This window comes from Apostichopus japonicus, chromosome 9 (genome assembly GCF_037975245.1).
Source record: "Apostichopus japonicus isolate 1M-3 chromosome 9, ASM3797524v1, whole genome shotgun sequence".
Lineage (NCBI taxonomy): Eukaryota > Metazoa > Echinodermata > Holothuroidea > Aspidochirotida > Stichopodidae > Apostichopus > Apostichopus japonicus.
In genome coordinates, this window is record NC_092569.1 from 35765493 (window position 1) to 35786807 (window position 21315).

Sequence of the window (21315 nt, forward strand, 5' to 3'; positions counted from 1 at the left end):
AACTTGGAATACAGTTTTTCGTTGATAGCTGGTACATGCGGGCATAAATATTTTGCTATTGAATGATGACATACAACACATTAATATTCCACTTAGCAAGGAACCATAGCGCCTGTTAGGCTCTTGTTTAACAATCGTTCCTTATGCTGCGTATTGTAATAGTCCACGCAAAAAGAAAAAAAAAGAGTGATATTGATATTTCAATAGCTATTCCGGTTTTTACTATATTCAATATTAATATTTACTAAATCTCCGAATGATCCATTGCTACATAAATGATGACTAGTCCCGCTCATTACGGGACTGAATGTTTCCGAACCAAATCATTTTCCTTTAACTTTATATAAACGAGAGAGCATTCTTGGATAACTTTCAATACCACTTGTGCTGGACAGCAACATGAAACGAATTGTAAAAATGTATGTATGTATATGTGATCTTTCCGCAAGCAGGAACTCGCAAAAGAAGCCATGGAGGCTTATAGACTAGCAAGCTGACCAAGCCAATCTCTCGGCACACATCCATTTAACGTCCATGTCGGGAAGTTATTATTGAACAACACGATTGCCAGACGACACACATTGCTGTCGGCGGGAATCGAACCGGGGATCTCATGACTGGGAGACGCCGGTGTTAACCACTAGGCTATACACTCCGCCGTTATGTTATTTGAAGTTTCAAGTTTGAAGTAAAATGTTTGAAGTTTGAAGTAAAATGTTATTTGAAGTTTCATGGTTTGCTCTTGAGTTTCGTGTTGTATCTGAGGAACTGACTTAATAGTTTGTGTGTTAGAATAAGTAGTCCAGCCGCTGTAATTAATGAGCCTCAAATGGTCATTCCTCAAGTAAAAATGGTCCAGAAGTATAACATGGATAAATAGCAGTGATTCTTACGGTCATATCAAAATTAATTATTTGTTTGTTAGAATAAGTAGTCCAGCCGCTGTAATTAATGAGCCTCAAATGGTCATTCCTCAAGTAAAAATGGTCCAGAAGTACAACATGGATAAATAGCAGTGATTCTTACGGTTATATCAAAATTAAGTTTGTGCCTTTATTTCTCCTGAATGTTATCCTTTCAAAGAAAATTGTAATACTGTGTTACGTTAACACTGTCAATCGAATTATCGTCAAGTTACGCTGGCTCCTTTACTAAATCACAACATACCTTTCCGCCATTTAAGTCTGTTGTTCTTGTAATTTGCAAACTTTACGGTAGTTGACATTATAGTGTAGTGTTTGTGGGAACGATTAACGCAAGAAAAACAACATCCAGAATTGTTCACTGCGTCTCTTTTGCCTTCTGATTATGAAGTAAATAAAAGTTATAAGTAACATCAAGAAGTTAAATCTAATATCAAACGATTAACCAAACCGGAACGAAGGAGAAATTAAACAGACGCGAAGTCAACGTATTGACACTCCTGTTTAACTCTTTGCTTAGGCCTAAACTCGACAACGTACAATAAATTTGCCTTAACAAGCGTAAGGTCAATATTATCCTTAGATACTGCAAACTCTTCTATAGTCATCCGGTTCACGGGAAGTTGTTGACATGCTCACTTACAAAATGTCAAGAACTGTGTTCTAATTGTGACTTCAGGGACACGTTAGCGTAGACATCCATGGTAGTATTATATTACGGATTTAGTATTAGCCTCCAACAAGCTATAGTCATAGGACGTATGCACGTGCCTTCAGTAAATACATATGATTAGTGTGTATATTTCTATATCGAATACGCACGGTACCTTATATTCTACACGGGATAACAAGTTCATGGATAATGTTGTTGTTTTAACTACTGTCTACGCGTGCTGCACCAGGAGTTTTTATAATGGAAAATTATGGAGGCCGGAAAACGGCGAATATATTGGGACTGACTGCTATCCCGACTCAAGGTAAGTGCCCTTATAACAGATTCGCATATCTAAACCTCCGGATTACGGTCCATCTGTCACAACGTGTAATTTAAATAATTTCCGTATGTGATATTAGTATCCAAACTGACCCTGGGTTTCTGCTCTTCCTCAATGAAATATTAGTAGTTAGGGATGGGCGGTCTTAGGTGGTCACAGCGACCTATCCTAATTGTTACTGTTGTGTTGATCAATGATTTTTTTTTTCAGATGCCCCCATTTCAGACAAATCCCGTACTCTTCATAATTCGTAACTTCATGTAGAATTAAAAAGACAGGTTACGTACAGTTTAGGCATTACTTTATAAAAAAAGAGATGGCGATTAAGATTTCAGTACTTTAGTTTCCATGACGAAGCTAAGCTGTTTTCAGCAGGAGTTCATCACCTTATTTTAAGTAGAGTTAGAGTTATTCACAATTGTTCTGGATAATTGTACTATTAACCGCTTCAATAAATGCATCTTGGTCAGTATAGTATATGTAGCTGTTTCGTTAAATCTAGACGTCAAAAGCTTTGTTCTACCAAATGAAGTTTAATCAGGGATTTATTACCTGAAGCTATTACATACTTCGTCCAGACACTTTTCGTGTTAGTATTAAAGTGAGAGCGAAGTCACATATTCAAATCAAATATATAATACATCACCACAACACCACATCACCACAATATATAATACATCACCATCCTTGTCGAAATTCCAGTTGAACTTTTGAACTAGGTTAAATTGGAATTTTCTATACGGAAATTGGCCCAAATTTGGACTAGGTTGAACTGAGTGAACTGGGGTTCCCAACTGGTTCAACTATGTTTTACAGGGTCCAACTGGTTCAACTATGTTTTACTGGGTCCAACTGGTTCAACTATATTTTACTGGGTCCAACTGGATCAACTATGTTTTACTGGGTTCAACTGGTTCAACTATGTTTTACTGGGTCCAACTGGTTCAACTATGCTTTACTGGGTCAAACTATGTTTTACTGGAACAACTATGTTTTACTGGGTCAACTATGTTTTACTGGGTCAACTATGTTTTACTGGGATTCAACTGGGTCAACTATGTTTTGCTGGGTTAAACTGGGTGAACTATTTTTTTTTACTTCTTATATTTTTAAATAGTTTGAACTGGTATTCTCAACTGGTGTTATCTACACTTATATAACACCACACTATAAGAAGTGTTCATTTTTTAACAGTAAATCTATACTGTAAGTATTAAGGGTGTTAGCCACTGAAAATAAATGTTTGTTCTTGATCAGAGAACTCTGGGTTTGGTGTGATGACCTAACACAGAGCAAGATACATATAAAAATGAAGAAGTCAACTGGATTGGATCATAAGAAATTATAATTATGAATAACAAACAATGTACAGCTGATCTGGGCCCAGTCAAAAAATTAAATGAAACAACTTACAGTCGTGAGGTGCGCACCCAAAATATAAAGAAATACACTAAATTAAAAAGTCTGTTCTGGTGAGTTGGCCTGCTGGTGACATCATGTATTTCACGACCTCAGACCTTCCACGACATCAGATATTCTACGACATCAGTATAGTTGAACCCAATAAATGGTATTATGAATGTCCGATCCCAGCAAAAAGTATCCTTTAATTTATATGAAATAGTGTTCCAGGGTATCCTTTCACTAAAATAATGTCAATATCCTTTGTAATAAAATAATGTCCTTTATAAGTGATGGTGTCCTGGAATATATCTTTTATTGTAAAACAATATCCTTTATAGTTAATAGTATCCTATATAAATAGTGTCTCAGACTGGCAGTTGAATATCACAACTTCCATAAAATAATAAGGTCTATGTACAGTAACTTGAACTATGTAAATTAAGGTTTTAAACAAATTATCCAGCCATTGAACTATCTTTCTCTTCTTTTAAAACTGCCTTGCTCAGATACTCATAGCCAATTGCCAAATCCCTATACCCTGTACCCTCACAAAACTCTTTTGTTCCTAAAATATATAGGCACAGACCCCATTTCCTGTAAGGGTTAATTTCCAGGAAGAGCAAGATAGCTGCCTAGCAACCCAGAAGAGAGAAAGTTGTTAATCAACCTTTTTGCTGCCAGAAGACAACATACAAATGTATAGCCTCTGTACAGTGAGCACTGCACAGCGCACTAATAAACAAGTAAAACTATGGTACAGAACAAAACTTGATGTAAGAGCTGACCATCTTACACTGTACAAATGAAGCCTCACTTGAAATTAGGTTGATAGTTTGATCATATGCTCATAATGTTCAGTGTAGGGCATCCTCACATTTGTAGCATATAAGTGTATGCTGTACACTTCACTAGGCTAATGACTTTTGCAAAGTATGTTATTATGCCAATAGGACACTTCATGTTTGAAACAAGAATCAAGGCAATTGCGTAAATTTTGAAAATTGCTATTGTATGTTTGCTAGTTGACAATAACTTTCCTTAAATCATGCGGCTAAATATAGGTGTTAACTTGAGTATAACTAGGTTAGGCCCTATAAGCTAGGCAACTATAACGTTAGGTTATGTCTAACGTTAGTAATTGTACCATGTAGTATACCTAGTAGGGAATCGGTTTGTTAGGCCTAGCCTATACTATAGTCCTAAGTCACTAGCCTATATAGGCCTATAAAGTTTCTGTTGAATTCAAATATTTATGATGAAGAGCACGTTTACAATCAATTATAATGTTACAAGTATGTGTCAATAATATAAAGATACTGCAAGATCACAAAGGAGGGAACTTAGCCGCGGTAATAATTTAAAATTGTTGGCAAAATCGGTTACAAATGCGATTATTCTGCGAAGCTTCTGTTGGCGTATGTGGTTTGCGGATTCGAAATGTATAAATTTTGCGCTAACACAAGGTACAAATGTCAAAGTTCAAATTTGGTCGGATCATACTATTTTGCACTAGGAAGGCATTTTGCCTACCAATTGTTCAAATCGACGAACAAATTATAACATATTTTTTTCAAATTTTTTATATAATAAATATTTCATATTTTTAATCATTGCGGTACAAAAATGTAATCGTTTAATCATAACTGTGATAAATATGACAAAGATTTATTTTACACCCCTCATAAGTTGTCTAATTTAGCATTTTCAATATATTACTATACGGTTACTGCTTACGAACTTACACTATAATATTCATGATAATTACGCCTTTTGTATGTTGTCTTCTGGCAGCAAAAAGGTTGATTAACAACTTTCTCTCTTCTGGGTTGCTAGGCAGCTATCTTGCTCTTCCTGGAAATTAACCCTCACAGGAAATGGGGTCTGTGCCTATATATTTTAGGAACAAAGGAGTTTTGGTTAGGTTTAGTAGAATAAAGGATCAGAATGGACACTCAAGTCCCCACCAAGGATCCTATAGGAGAGGGGGAAAAACTGAAGACACAAACACTCGGACCCGATTACAATGCTTAAAGTGCTTGTCCAAAGCATTCTTAATCACATTCACACTACTTGTGAGCATTGGTGGCATTATTAAACCTTTGTATCTACGGAGCTGTGAGTAGGAGTGATATAGTAGTGAATATATACAGTCCGTGTATGTTTATATCCTATTCAGTTTTTCTTAATTACAGTTATCTCTCATACGACTATTCCCCTTTACTTCATACTGCAGTGGTTTTTATTGTGTAAGTATATATACAGTCCCGACATTGACAGATATATAGAGGGCTGATGCTTATTTACAACAGATCGGTCAATTTAGCAGCTTAGGCTGGTGTAAACTCATACTGGGTCATTTACACTGAAATAATGTAACATTACAACCCACATACCATGCAAATGGTCGGGTTTGGAAGATCCATAACCATGTATGGTCAAAGTGTCTTGCTATTTCAGCGGATCTCTTGAAAAAAAAAACTGTCGTTCTGAAATCACAATAACAAGTTTCAGCTTCTAGTCTAAGGAATAAAGACAGGGTATAAATTATCACGTAATTATGAACAGATAATGTGACTAAAATGTCATTAATAGGTTGATCTCGCCAAGTAATATTCAATTAAATGTAACGCAAACTTTTGTGCTTAGCCACTATAGTTTACATTAAAATTTTACCATAAATCTTTGACCATCGATCAAAATATCGTAATATTATATCTGAAGTAGAGTTCGGTAATGCTTTCTACCTAACGATTCCTCTTTTGGCACTCAACTTATTTTTCCATTCCATTAAATATATGTGTAGCATAAGCTCATCTCTATATAAGTAAGTGTGTGTATGCGTTTAGCACTAATGAAAGGGATATGCCGGTCAGGCAGACAATCTAACTCATTATATTTTAAAATAATTCTAAACAGTTGTAGCCTTAAGACACCCCCAAATCAAAATCTAGGTAACTTTAATGCAACATAAAACCCACCAACTCGAAATCTAGGTAACATTTAAACTCTGCTGGCTCCAAGAAGTACATCGTAGCGGGAAAATAAAAACCAATTTGTCAGAGAAAAACGATTCCACGCGTTTTTACACCTTCTGTAAATTGGAGTAGTTTATTACCACGAGATAGTCCTTATCCACTCCAGATTGTTGTAATTATCCTCTTTCCCTGTTTAACCAAACCAAGGGAGGCTGAACCAGAGGATACAGGGCAACGTGCCTCCTCCTCCGCCCTACCCCCCTTCCTCCCTCTACTCCCCATTTCGCAAACACAAAAGTGTCTTTTCTCGTGACTGAGAATTGTGCGCCCCAGTTTGTGGTAATAAAGGAAGGCTTACTTCTTTACCATTTTGTAATAGAACAGTGAAAACTTACAAAAGTATATTTTATTTAAAATGTGCCTCTTATTGAAAAAGAAAAAAACATATTTGTTTTCTACCCTACCCCGCCCCTCCTTTTCACCGCCACTCAACATCGCACTGTATCTATATCAGCACGTATATTAGCAATAAATTGATTGACTGCAATTTTTCAATCTACCAGATTTCATATACTATTCCATATAGGATAACAGCGAACTTTGAGTAGAAATACACTACATAATTGCTTTCCTATCTTTTTAAATAACGAGAGACGGAATATTTCTACGTCAGAACCTTATTTGGAGAAAACCTGTACGCTGACAATAATATTACAATTTATGCTCCATTATAAATAAATGATTATAAATTCGAGTTATGCAATGTAGATACTATATATATATATATATATATATACATATATATATATATGTATACATATATATATATATATATATATATATATAGTGGCACCCAATGTTTTTGTCAGTAGTTCCACGGCAACCCTGATAATGACTTCATATAAATGTGTAAGTATATATGATGAGAGTGTTCGTGTCCTAGAAACCAAGAATCATTTCATGTCCACTTTTATAAAATTGTTAATTTCCAACCAACTAAAAATATTTTGGGGGGAGTGAGGGGTGAGGGTTTGCTACGAGGTATGCAAAGTATTAGGAAAAAGTCGTCAGTTTACTTTACTTTAATTTTGTATTCTTTTTTTAGACTTATACAATTATCAATTTGCAAATTTTCAAACAACAGTAATCTGGTTAACATTCATAATTTGACATCATTATCAATTAATATCTTCGCATTCTTTTAAAAATGAATTATTGTCGAATCGCCCTGTCTGTAATTCTTGTTGCATTTTTTCTTCTTACTTGTCTATGGCACGTCCTGCTGTCCGATGCTCGAAGATCTGTACAGATATTTTCTTACTTTCTAAGTAGAATCTGCTCTTTGGACAATGTGTTATTTATACAGAGTTTTGTCTAAACCGGCCGTATTTTCATATCTGTGTATTGCAGGCTGCATCCATAACTTTTCAATCTATAACTATACCAGAACATTTGCGTTCCTCGAGTAGAGCCGTCGTAGTCTCCGTTGAGATTTGAACTTGTGCAAATACGACAGCAGTTGTCATCAGGGAAACAATAGCAATAGTAATCACTAGTAAAGCAGAAACTATAACAACAATGATAAGAGTATCCGTACCACCAGGCTCCACGATGTCCCTCCGAACAGTCGTAACTACTCGATCCGTCGTTGTCCTGGTCTTTTGTACTGAATTGTATATTGTTGTTATAAGACAATCGATCATAACCTGCAAGAAACGAGAAAGAGTAAAGAAACCAATCAATTTATAAACTTTGAACGTACCAACATCAGATACAGTTAGAGGGCAGTGCGCTTTTGTCCTACCAAAATGAAAACATCAGGTCCGCCTATTTTTTTGCTTTTAGGGTTCAATAATTAAGACAAATAAGTAGGTATTTTAGCTTTGCAAGGACGTTGTTATACTTTGTTTTATTTTTGTTTCGTTTGAAATACAGTGCCACAACAGAAGTCACATACAGATGGGGAAACTATTTTAACCAAATACTACGTTTGGGGTACTAGTGTCGCTGATATCGCTCTTTATTTTTTATGTTTTATCGGCATTTAAACTACTATTCAATTGTTTATTTGATTATTATTTTTAAGGTCACAATTGAGTTTCCTTACTCTCTCAAAGCTCTAGTTATAAATTTCTTGTTTGTGTCGGTGTTAAATGTTGTAAATGTTGAATAATATTATGTTAAATATACAATTTCAAAATACAACATTTCTGATTCCTCTGTTTCAATGTTCTATGAATGATAAACCCTAGGTTATTTTATATGTAACATGATTATATTAACATAGCGCCTCAACGTTTGCATATATGAGAATCACCGAACATACATACCACTTCAAGTCTTACTATACAGTAACGAGAAGGCACATGTGACATGCTTCCTGGTACTACAAATATAGTATCACCCCTTTGTAAGTTTGAAGTGTTGCAAATTTGGTAGACAACAGCACTAGGGCAACATATATTTAATTTCAGAATATACGTTTAGGTTGGGATGATAGCGATGTTGAGATTCAATGTTATTGAGACTGGATGCTATTAGAAAATCTACTGTAAAAGTTTTATATATTGCACATGATGTTCACTCCTATCATGTTAGGTGTTACGTGCAAATACGACAAGGAGACCCATGTTACCGAGGAACAGCGAATCTTATCGTCTGCTCCTTATGTCTATACACATTGTGTACAGTTCTGAAAACCTACGTGCGTTCCAGCTACAGATCAAACGTTTGAAAGAAAATAGAAATGTTAGGAATTGTAAACTGCTGTGAACATTGAAAAAATACATCATTTAGCCAGGAATGCGGTAGCTATGAGATCAAGACATTAGTCATTGTATAGTACACATTCAATGCATATTATAATAATTAAGTGCTACACAGGAGAAAGTCACATGATCCTCCAAGGTTGGCATGTTTTTAGTCTTCGCGCGTCTCTTAATTGGCATTATCGTTCCAGATGTATGTATGCGTCGATGATTAGAACATCAACTACTCACCTGTATTTCCACTGTGTGATCCTATTGATAGTCGATACTTGTCTGTCTCGTTATTAATGCTAAAAGTCGAATAAAGGGCGTATTTCGATGATAAGCCGGAGTCCCTTAGATCAATACGAAGCTGGTACGTTTTCTGGTTGGTCATAGAGTGGATATATTTATTACCTAGCCAGTGGTCTTGATTCTTATTACCGAAACCGTCCTTGTAGTCCGACCAACCACGATAAAAGTCAACGGAGGCATTCGATCGTCGCTGTAAAACCTATGAAATGAAGAAAAATTGTTAATCCAACTTTATAATCTACTAATCCTTAAGAGCATGACATTCAAAGCCTTAAACTACTTGATTTTGTTTCTTCCTAAAATTGTCAAATTCATCTCAACGAGATCTGCAGTGCATTATTTCGTGGAAAGTATAGTATAATGTGAAGAAGTTTAGAATTTAAGTCCTTAATTGTTTGCGAAACTCACCGTCCATCCTCCTCCGTTACTTTCCATCTCACAGTAAACCTGAATGCCGAGTGGCCAACCAACAGGGTAAACGGTGAAAACACCATCACTGCGTGTACCGGAAACATAAAGCTCGTGGCAATCTTTTGGGAGCACGCTTGTGCACGTCTCTCCGTGCCCTTCGTAGTTTGGATTGCAGTAACATTTACGGACACCCTTCCTCTCAGCACAAGTTGCGTGACTACTACATTGGTAACTCTCAATTACAAGCCGGTTGTTCCTACAAGTTGATTTTTGTGTACATCTTGAATTGATGTAAAAGTGGCCCTCCTAATTTAAGACATTCAGCGAAAATAAAACAACCAGTAATAGATAAATTATGAATATGCGGTTGTCACATTGAAATGTACAGAAATCAACGGTAAGTGACAAATGATAAATCCCCCGGAATAATCTCGTATAAACCTTTATTAAAGTTTTATGGAGTATTTGAAACCAACTTCGAAGTAGGAGGCGAAAGGATCCGCCATAGCAAAAATTAGCTTCAAATATTGCATTCAACGGCTCAACGCGACTATACGTTATGCATACAAATAGTTCTAACCGCAAGACTGTAAAAAAGTATCTATGGATGTTTGTGTAAGGCTTATACGTGGATGCACATTCGTAGAAGTGGTCTCGCGATTCCCGACTAAACGTAATACTTCCCTCGACTGACAGTTTTATCTGGATTGGAGACAAAAACAAAGGGTCAATGGCCCCTCCCCAACCACGACGCGCACGTCACTCGATTATCTGTTAAGTAATGTTTTTATCGACAAGTATAAATAATAAAGGTTTCCTTCTAAATATATGGAAAATGGTTAAGATCAAAGCAGTATAAAAGTTCCTGACTGAACCGTACTGACCCCTAATACACTTCCTATGTCAGCAACGAAGCAGTTGTGGGAGCACGTCTCTCCCTCCCCTTGGTAGTTTGGATTGCAGTAACATTTACGGACATCGTTCCTCTCAGCACAGGTTGCGTGATCACTACACTGGTAACTCGCTTGTATAATCTGGTTGTTTCGGCAAGTTGATTTTCGTGTACATCTTGAATTGACGTAAAAATCGCCTTCCTAATTTCAAGAAAAAATGGTAAATTAATTATGAATTTGCGGTTGTCCAAGTAAAATGTACAGGATTTCAAAGGTGGGTGGCCATTGCAAACTTCCCCTGAATGATCTAGGTAAGGGTATGAATCTTTATGAAAGTTTTATGTGGTCTTTGAAGCCAATTCCGATGTAGGAGTCCGCGATGTTCGCCATGAAAAGGTAGCCGTCAAATGTTGCATTAAAACGGCCTATTGCGACTATACATTAGGCCTACAATTGGTTCTCACCGTAAGACTATCGTTAGTAGTATCCATGCATTTTTGTGTAAGGTTTATAAGGGAATGACATCTGTAGGAGTAGTCTTGTACTTCCTGACTAAATGTAAGTAAAACATTTGCTTCTTATTATATGGAAAAAAGTCATTCAGAGCAAAGCACTTAAAATGAAAGAACCGTACTGACCATTAATACACCTCCTTTGTTAGCAACGAAGCAGTTGCATTGATTTAGGTAGATGCATTGTTCTTGCTGTCTCAGATAATCACCGACACAAACACATTGCTCTGATTTTGTGCGAGAGGTAGCTGAGATGCAAGTATCAGGGTCGTCACAAGTCCTCTCACAGGTCTCATCGCTAAATATCTCATTGGCTGGACACCATTCAGGAGTTGTTTCTAGAGAACAGGAAAGAAAAAGAAATGAAAATAATAGTAACCTGGTACAGTCACGACAAATATGACATGTGGCATAGAATAGTCGGTCTTCATTACTTAAATACGTAGTTGTCAGAAGGTTGAAGGAAAGAAACATACACTAAGAAGCTGCTCGAATAAATGTACAACATTTTAAATAGGTAGTAGCCGTTCCTTAGTCAAATTAATGCTACTATTTATTCTGATAACGAGATAAAAAACACCATCATTTGCTGTGCAGTTAGTCTGAAACCAGGTAGTCATGGCTGGTTTCTGTTTCAGAGTTCTCTCGGTGTAAGTATACTGCCTTCTGACAACAATGATAATTAATAACAACATTAAATTTCTTTTCGTTGGTTGTTCTGATCAAACTGGTAGATGAACCTGGTATAATTGTAAACGTTCTGTTGTAATAACGTTAGGAACGGCTCCTAGTTCAGAGCCACGGTTGGTTTGAGTACGAAGCAGTCTTGTAGTGAGTGCGTAATCACACCGTTTGGCTAATGGAGGCATTTTGGAATTCTAGTATGGACACTAATGCAAGATTAAGTGTTTGAACTCGCGCTAAAAGCTTGTACTTGCACTCATATCATATCATATTGTAATTGCTATGATATGTATTGTAGCGCCGTTGTACTCGCTGATATACTATATGTATACTCGAACTATATATATTGTAGCGGTTTCTTCAAAACATATTTGACATGCCAAATTTACTTCCAAAAGATTCCTTCGTTTTCAGAATAATCCTTTCATTTTCTGCACGTTTACGTTTGACATTTAATGAATGATCACGATTTTTTTAATGTTTTTTTCCTGCTTTATATTTAATAATAATTTAAAAGACACTTACCATCTGATCTTTCGAATGTTCCTAAACTAGATATATAATAATCCCCCCATTCATCTGAGATACGAAACTCATCGTATGTTACATAGTAAGTTTCTCCCGCAACGTTCTCAAAGTCCATTCGCAGTTGGTATCGCTTTTGATTTGTTAAGACGGCAATTTTCTCATTTCCGATCCAAAAGTCACTCCCTAGAAAGCCAAAGCCATTTCTAAAGTCTTTCCAACTTCTACTAAAATTTACAGAATCCGATTTTCGTCGCTGTAATACCTTCAAGGAATATCAAATAATTTAAGCGTTAACTAGGACGTGATTGAATTATTATTATTATTTGTTCCCTACTGCAATGCGATTTGTTGCTAACAGCTATAATACACATATTTTAACTTATATTTCTAACATCAGTTTGTAGTGTGGGCTAGACGTTTACAGTTCCCTTGGAAGAAGAACTACACTGTACATAAGTACAATCTGGTACTTAAATTCAACAATATTAAAAATGATTGATTCAAACTTTCGTTTCGATTCAAAAGCGAGATTCTATTTGAAATAACGACTTTGTATTCCATCGCTATATATTGCTGCAATCAGAATCTGAAGTAAATTTGTACAAAACTATTTAAAGTTGAAAAGGAGACATCAAGTAATCAGCCATACCGTCCATCCACCAGTATCATTATCATTATTACAGTAAGCCTCAAACGGTTCCGGATGGCCATCTGGTTTAATAAGATACACTCCAGATGTATTGTGGGTAGAGTAACATGCATTCGATACTTCTTTGCAATCTCTCGGATACGCAGGTTGTTGAAAAACAAAGTATGAAGAACCTGGATGGCAAGTAAAACAAAGTTAACATTTTATTGTGACTGAAAAATCATTTTAGCTAACGACAAAATCGCCTAAGATGCTTTATCTCAATTTCTTCTCTCCACCCAGGGGTTAAATGGGTACATGTGAGGTAACTTGTCATAAGGCGCAATATATAGCTGCAGCTGTCTGGATGGATTGTCTCTGGGCCAGGATATCATTGAACAGGGGTAATATAACGTCTGTAAAGCTCTTTGAAACCTATCGCTGTTTAAAAGCGCTACATGAACCGAATGTTATTAATATTATTATTTTTACTATAAGACTTTTAGTTAATTGTAAGAGAACTGGTTTTGTTACTAAGCGAATTAAGGCAATACATCAGTTTAAATATCAACTACTACTCAACTACCATATAGTCGAAGATATCACGACTAACATCTAATGAGGTAATCGTTATTGAATTCTCAGATGTAACTGTTTTGAAGCATTATATGTGATTAGTTTTCAGCCTGCAATGGAAATTCAAAGACCAAGTAACTTGAATTTCTTTTTAACCAAGCTTCCGTAGTTATCCATCATATCCAAGTGAAATCAAAAGACTTACGAAAACAGGCAAATCCCTTTTGTTTAATGTACCTGAGAAAATATCGATGTGGGACGTAGGATAAAAAAGATCGATAGTATACTACTCAGTGGAAATCAACCTCGAAATAGATATTCGGAAATAGTAACACGATTGAAAAACAAAACGTCAAGAGCGACCATTACAAAGCTAACATTTCCAGCCACTCAAGTTGCCCAACTGAGGTGTTAACGTTTACAATACATAAGTGATATAACTTACAGAGGTTACTTCTTATTATAAGATAAATCATATGATATAAATAATACACCTACCTGAAGATCTTCCCTCGGCACTGACGATTATCTGTGTAATAAAATATATTGACTGAATACATTACAAGACATACACAGTATTGCAGTCAACGGAAAGTAGGACAGATTAAATCTAATGTTAATCAAACCAGTTTGAGGGAAAGAACTTTTCGCAAACTGGTCCAAAATATGTTAGTTTAAGAGTAAAGTCGATTTTTACTTTGGTTAATTCTCTGGATCACCACTTTCAATGGAGTTTTTCTTTTGTCTATATTTCATATAGAATGCACAGGTCAATGATCACTTAGAGAGTACAACTTTCTTCAAGGAAACATTATAGTACTGGCATTTTTCCGGTTTCACAGCCACTCTGGCACATGATACGTACGTGAAGAACAAAGGCAATAGCTGGCTGCTTCCCTAAACAGCTGTGTTGCAATTGCTTAATGCAGACATATCTTCTTTGTTCAAGTTATATTTTGACATTAAAACATTCTTTTGAAAAGTGTCATTTTACTTGTAAGGTAAGTTCATATCCGTAGATGTGTATATATTACTAACTAAACAATTGTAGCAGCGCTGCAGAAGCTCAGCTAAGCTTTTATTTGAAATCATATTTCTAGTGTTGTGCCGATATTGCCAATATCGGTCCTGGCCGATATCCGATATTTCAATCTCAATATCGGCCCCATACCGAAACCTACAATTTCTAAACAGACATAATGAATGTCAAATCGCACTTTAAGTCATACTTTAATACATAAAGTATCAGAAATATAATCGCCTATCGTAAAATATTATATTGCACAACTCATAAACAGTAACCACTTGACAATTCCTTTGTGCCTATTCTATAACATTAGCCCTAACCTCTTTTTAACTGAATGATCATAGTCCCCATCAAGATGGCAACCGTTTGCTAGCATTTTGTTCTTGGAAAAACACAAGTCCATTCTTCCTGTTACTTCTGTTGAACGATTCGTTACTCTGTTTGACCCACTACGCTAAAAATTTAAGCTGCAAGTCTTACACAAAATGTCGTCACATAGAGCCACGAATTTCTTAGCAAAATATGACATCGAGTTATGAATAAAACTGACTTCATGAAGAAAAGACATAAGCGTATCCTAGCTAAGAACTTTCACTACTCTTAGTGATTAACAGAACCAAAACCACAATAGTTTCTTTATTTTTTTTTTAACTTCCGTAAAAAGTATATTCTACCATTGGACGGCTATACTGACAACTAAGCTTAGCCAAAATTAGCATTAATCGTTATCCAACCGAAAACAAATTGTGGTACACAAACTTGATTCTCAAAATACAATCTTTTCAACAGTTATGTTCTAACAAAATGCATCCATGATACTCCTGGCAGCTTCTTAAAAAGATACACAATTTTTGGAATGATCCAGTAGGGGGATGTCCAGGTGTTATAAATGTTATTCTCAGCTGAGGACTCAGATGCACTGTGCAAGTTAGTGTGATAAGCTACTACTGTATTTATATACATAAAGTCACATAGACTTGTAAAATTTACTTTAAAGCGCTTCAAAGACTGCTAAATACGTAGCGTTAGGTAGCCTGACTGGTATGCTTACAGATTATTATATCATTAGAGCGGTAAATATTTTCAAAACTTGCGCTATGCTAGTTTGACCAGCTAGAAAAGTTTCATAAATCACAGCAATAAACATGAAGTGGCTTTGTTGTGGGGAAAGACGAAGCAAATGATCAATATCGGTTTGCCGTTATTGGCAATGAGGCTAAATTCTACCGATACAAATATGCAGCCGATATTGCAAATATCGGCTGATTCCGATATCAGAAACGATTATCGGCGCAACATTAGTTTTAATTGGCACTAAAGATCAGTTTATCCATTTTTTTGTTTGAAAGATATGTCATAGGCAGGATAACGATGTCAATTCCTTTCCTCCTATCCCTTATTTTTCTTGCCTTATGCTCCTTCTTATAGCATACATAGTTCTTTATAATGATGGAAAGTTGAATTTCTTCAAAGTGAAAACACTGTCACGAGCTTACTATGTACAATAGATCGTTGTACTTATTGCTAGGAATAAACTATGCTCCATTGCAAGACAAAGAACCAACAGCATTGCACTTCGTAGTTTATGTTCATACAAATGATAGAACGAAAACGTAAAAAAAATATATATTCCTCTGATAAACCTGCTAAATGTTGTGGATATCACGTTTGAACTGTGCTGACCCAAAATTGCTCACGAAAATTGTTCACATACCATAATATAACGACCTTAAACTTCTTACAATCGACGAAGCACAGAAAAAACGATTAAGAGCAGAAATCGGAATTGGCTCCAACAATATAGGTTATATTCACACGTATTTACACACACAAACTGTGAAAAAGGTCAAATTGGAAATCTAAAGTCCTTTTACAGAGAATAAGATCGAACTAGATTGAACTTGATCGAGTCTCCCACGGGTGGAAATTTAAGATGGAAAATTAAGATGGAAGACATTTTGCTACTCACATTAAAACGCATGCTGGTCATAAATACTTAAATATTGGCAAAACAAATAACATGATCATTGCATATGTAGTGGCCCACATCACTATAACTGATATCTTTACAGAAGCCCTCGAACCCTCACATGACAACAAAAATATTCTTCCTGTATATTTTTGGTTCACAGCCATTCAAACTTATATCTACAATGCAAAATGGTAGAAGTACGTTATTGCACAGCGAATGTGAGACACGCTTATTAACGCTACCTCGACAAATCTACGTAGTACAGTAAGAAGAATAGACGTTTAGCATTAAACTTGTATCTTTTATAATATGATGATCATGATAGTGATGAAAATTGCAACAGAAAGGAGAGAGAAAAAGAGGAAGTTAAGGAAGAAACGAGGAATTTAATATTTCAGACCAAGTCATTCATGCCCAAAATTCCATTATGTGAAATTGCTCTGCCATAGGGGATAAAAATAAATAAATACTCGGCTTTAAATGTGTAAAAGTATGAAGGATCGGAAGCAGCCAAAACAAATACATTTCTTTCTTGTTTGCTAATTCCGAATAATTTTGATATAAACATGTTAGAACAACCTTGCATATGACAGTTCAAAGTTTATGAAATGACGATGTTTTCTGTCAAGACAAAAACACATTGTATAGCATTTCCAGTAGTGATATAGACAATTCTCTGCATAAACTAGGAAAAAAGCTTAAGGTCATTCCTGCAATTTTAGCAGTTCTCTTTTCTTTTTCTTTTTTGTCTTCATCAAATTTGTGAAAATGCTTCAAAACATTGCTTGCACATGGGCGATATTATCAATAGTTTTAACACGTCTAACATGTCAAGAGTTACTTTTTGGCACGGGTTTTTATCCTTCTAGAAGAATATGGTCCTTGGGTACAGAAAATGGTATCACACTTACCTCAAGTCATAAGAAATTAAAATCTACATTTTATACTTTGCTGTTGCCAACAAAGTAAAGTACACAGTATAGTACCATCTCAACAAAGATATTGAAGCGGTCAAGGCGATTTGTTTGGGATATATCCAAGGTTTTTTGTTGTCGTCGATAATGTTATTCAGGAAGCACAGACGTTGTGCGACGTTATTGTTGCATCTGTATGAACAATTGTGTTTATTTTAATCAAATGCTGAGTATCACATACCGTTTGTTCCCTTGAATATAATGCTCGTTCGAACGAAAGCCACAAATTATATGATATGAAGGAATTTAATTAGATATTCTTCATATAAAGAGAATTATTACCATACATGGAGTAGTAATAAATGTTATGATAATACTTTCTAGATTTTGCAACGTGTTAGAAAAGAGACCTTTAAATAAAGTGTTATGTATTTTATGTTGTTTAATTTGTTAAAGTCTATAATCGATGTTGTTAAAGTAAAGGGAGAGTTTCCTTTGTATACTGAATTATATTACATATTACATGTAAACGATATAAGAAATGTTAAGTTATATACTACACCAAATAGCCACATCACGAAGGGAGGGTGTGAGTCGGGTATAGGAGGGAGTCATTGAGGGCAGAGAAGAATTGTTGAATTCAAATTGAGACTATTAAACGTTACAAGGAAGTTTACATGATCAACAACTGGTGTGGAAATAAAAGTAAACTACAATATTAGTGATTAGAGAATTAACAGATAACTTAAAGGATCATGAATGTCTTTCTTTCTCGTAGTAGTTTATTTCCAGGTTGAAAAGTTGTTTTTGTCTTACTTTGAGTACACAAATACTAATGAAACATCTTACTACTCTTTTTTTGAGTATGATTTTATAACGTCTATTCCATTGAAAAGAGACTTCCAATCCACTTAATCTTCTAGTTTATTAAATTAAGGATCGTGTAATAACATCATTTGAGAACAAGCTCTTACATACTATCAGTTGTAATTATTTAACTAAATTGCTAATGCTTTCTAGACGTAAACGTCGTTGCACATTTTATTATAATAAAGCGACACTTAAATTAGAAATACTCAGTTAAACAAGTCGCACACATTCGACAAACAATACGATTCTTTATAGGTGTTTCATTTTAACTCACAAGAATCAAAACAGAAGTTAAAACAGTGTGCAATGTTCATAAAAGTAACTTAAACGAAAAGTTATTTTATTGCTTCTTAAATTAATTAGTTAAATGCCATATGAGCATATTTAGGGATGTGCACATTTTCTGTTGCTGTTTTAGTTAGCTAACGATATATAAAAAATATCTCAATTAAGTTCCCCATTCACAATCAAAATCGTATTTCTTCCTTTCAATTAACGTATTATCTTGGCATTGTAAAACGACATTAAACTCTGAGTCGGTATCAAGGATTTACCTTTAGTCAAGTTATATTACTTCTCGAAAAAATAATTCGGGAAATCAATATTATTTAACTGTCGCTTTAAAAGGCTTGTGACTGAGATTTTTCTTTACAAACTTTATCATTTTAAATAAAATTAATGAACATGTCTTACATTTATTCTGCTCTAATATCCATCATATTTAAACAACTGAGTGTTGGGATTAAATTCCCTAGGAATATCTTACAATATATAGCCTAACTGAAGGAAATGAAAACACGAAAAAAGAGCAAAAAATGGAAGCTAGCCACTAAAATCGCCGGAGAAATTTTCATGATCGCGTATATCATACCATTCTTTTCAGTGCCTGCAAAATAGCATTTGTTATTTTCTTCTAGTCCTTTATCTTTGATTATTCGTTCTGAAATAAATCCGTGTAACTTAAATGTTTTATTTTCAGCATTACTTTTGTACATTTCACTTTTTTTAGTTTCCATGGATTAGTTTTAAATTAGATTGACGTGTACACCAGTTGGATTTATTGTTATTCAACTTTGTGTCCTTCAACATGTACATGTACAAGAATCGTGATCTTAATATTATATTTTCAAAATACATTTCAAAGTACCTTTATTTTTTGTTGCAGACTGTTTGTTTAAACTTTGGCACACATATAACAATATCTTTTAAAGATATCTCTATGAACATGTGAAAGAAGAAAATATTTAGGTGCTCTTTAGAAATTTAAATCTGAAAAGGTCACGTTTTGATGATTGTTTGCAACAATATAATCAAACTTAAAAAATGAGTATTTTTTTCATATTTGATTAAACCTGAACCACCCTTTCAAGTAATAGATATCTAATTTAAAGGATGTACCTTGTCAGGATAGTTTTATTCACTGTATTAACCCAACTGTTCACTATTTGAAATGGAAGTTAATTAAGCATCTTTGTGACTGGATTATCATATAGAAATATTTTGGTTTTGATTCGTTAACGCAGATGTTGCTTTAATGTATATATAAGGATAAAGACGAGAAATAAAATGTAAAATGTCTGTTCGGAAATCATATGAAAATAACAGAGCTGAAAAAGGAAGTTGCCTTTATGAAGATGAAAAAGTCAAATTATTCGTATGTAATTTATATCAAAAAATATAAACAAGGCATTATAACAAATGAATACAAATGATTGAAAACATTTAACGATACACAAAGTACCGAATATCGCTCTGTATAAAGAGGGAATCTCATGATTGGATTTTTAACAAGGAGAAAATTTAACTCATGAATCTAACAATAAAAAAAAATTAAAGTTTAATTTTCAGTTATCGCTGAAATGAATTTCTGATTTTAGTTATCGTACTCGTAGCCCAAATTATGGAGTATAAACTTATGAACTAGAATTATCTACAAGTGTATTTTAGCTCACTAATTCATAATATGAATTGGGTGCTGTAACGTGTTGGTATGTATCTGTGAAAGGTGGGGTTGGCTATTGGAGGGAAACCTTGTAAACTGACGTGCTGTAAAATATATGTGGGGAGCGATATGCTCATCAATTTGAAAAGAGATTACTTTTTCCTGGCCATGTCACGAAACTTAATTGACTTTTAAAAATTGGTGTGTAACGAAAACACGTTTGAGATGTATGAATTAGCTTTTCTTCTAAGGATTTTATATGTGGACAAATTTTTAAGAATACTGTATTTAATCAAAGAAGAACCGATTAGAGGTAATCTTTTGTTTTTATTCCAATATATGTGGTTAAATTAAAGACGTTTTGCTATTTTTTGAAACACTGCTGTCCTTTCTCGAAGTTAAAATTTCTGAATATTTTAAATTGATAGTCTTCTAACTGAAATTTCTCAGGATTTTTTATCGAATCATTCCTCATTCTTCGAAGACACTTCACTTTGTCACATAATTCAATATCAACTGAGTAAGCTCAGTAACACATTGACGCAACTTATTTTAATTTCGAAACAGAAGATATTCAATAGAGTAATATATAAAGTATATTGAATAAAAGAAACACTTACCATTTCTGTTGCAAACGAGCTCCAAATCGTCAAAACAGTCAAAAAAACGTTGAAACACTTCTCCATGATTTCGAGTTTGTATAAATGACATGCGAAAATATATTCGATGAAGTGCAAGATGGCAAATGACACAGGGTATCTATTCAGGGGGGTGTCCAACACCTTATTGAAGTGACCGTAGTAGTATGGATGTCCATTGATGTCATCATTTTATTTAAAATATGATTTGGTGAACAGCTTATACAAATGTGCTGCACATCTTTAGTATTATTGGCTTGTGTGTAAAGAAGACTATTCGACATGCGCAATCCAACTTATTTTTTTTGTACAGCTATTTATATCTTGAATTTCAGTCAATACTACAGTAAGCTTCAGTTGC

The 21315-nt window shown here is 34.7% G+C and overlaps 2 protein-coding genes across 7 annotated transcripts in view; one reads left to right on the forward strand and one right to left on the reverse strand.

Moving 5' to 3' along the window:
* The first annotated feature begins 1500 nt into the window (after positions 1-1500).
* Positions 1501-21315, forward strand: part of LOC139973681 (fibrinogen-like protein 1) — a 122132-nt gene continuing 102317 nt past the window's right edge. The window contains exon 1 of one of the 5 annotated variants that reach the window (XM_071980511.1): positions 1501-1900. In XM_071980511.1, coding sequence (XP_071836612.1) covers positions 1837-1900 — 64 coding nt within the window. In that variant the 5' untranslated portion in view covers positions 1501-1836. The remainder of the gene's footprint in view (positions 1901-21315) is intronic. The other 4 variants (XR_011795286.1, XR_011795287.1, XR_011795285.1 and 1 more) reach the window with 4 other exon arrangements.
* On the reverse strand, positions 7149-12784 carry LOC139973684 (uncharacterized). 2 transcript variants are annotated; one of them, XM_071980520.1, is made up of 6 exons: positions 12385-12784; positions 11302-11513; positions 10655-10864; positions 9768-10076; positions 9297-9558; positions 7149-8003 (listed from the first exon to the last, which is right to left on the reverse strand). In XM_071980520.1, the coding sequence occupies exons 1-6, from the start codon at positions 12500-12502 to the stop codon at positions 7672-7674; spliced, it is 1443 nt and encodes a 480-aa protein (XP_071836621.1). In that variant the 5' UTR covers positions 12503-12784; the 3' UTR covers positions 7149-7671. The 2 variants fall into 2 exon arrangements, with proteins under 2 accessions (XP_071836621.1, XP_071836619.1); XM_071980518.1 differs by lacking the exon at positions 12385-12784 and having other exon boundaries at positions 11302-12059.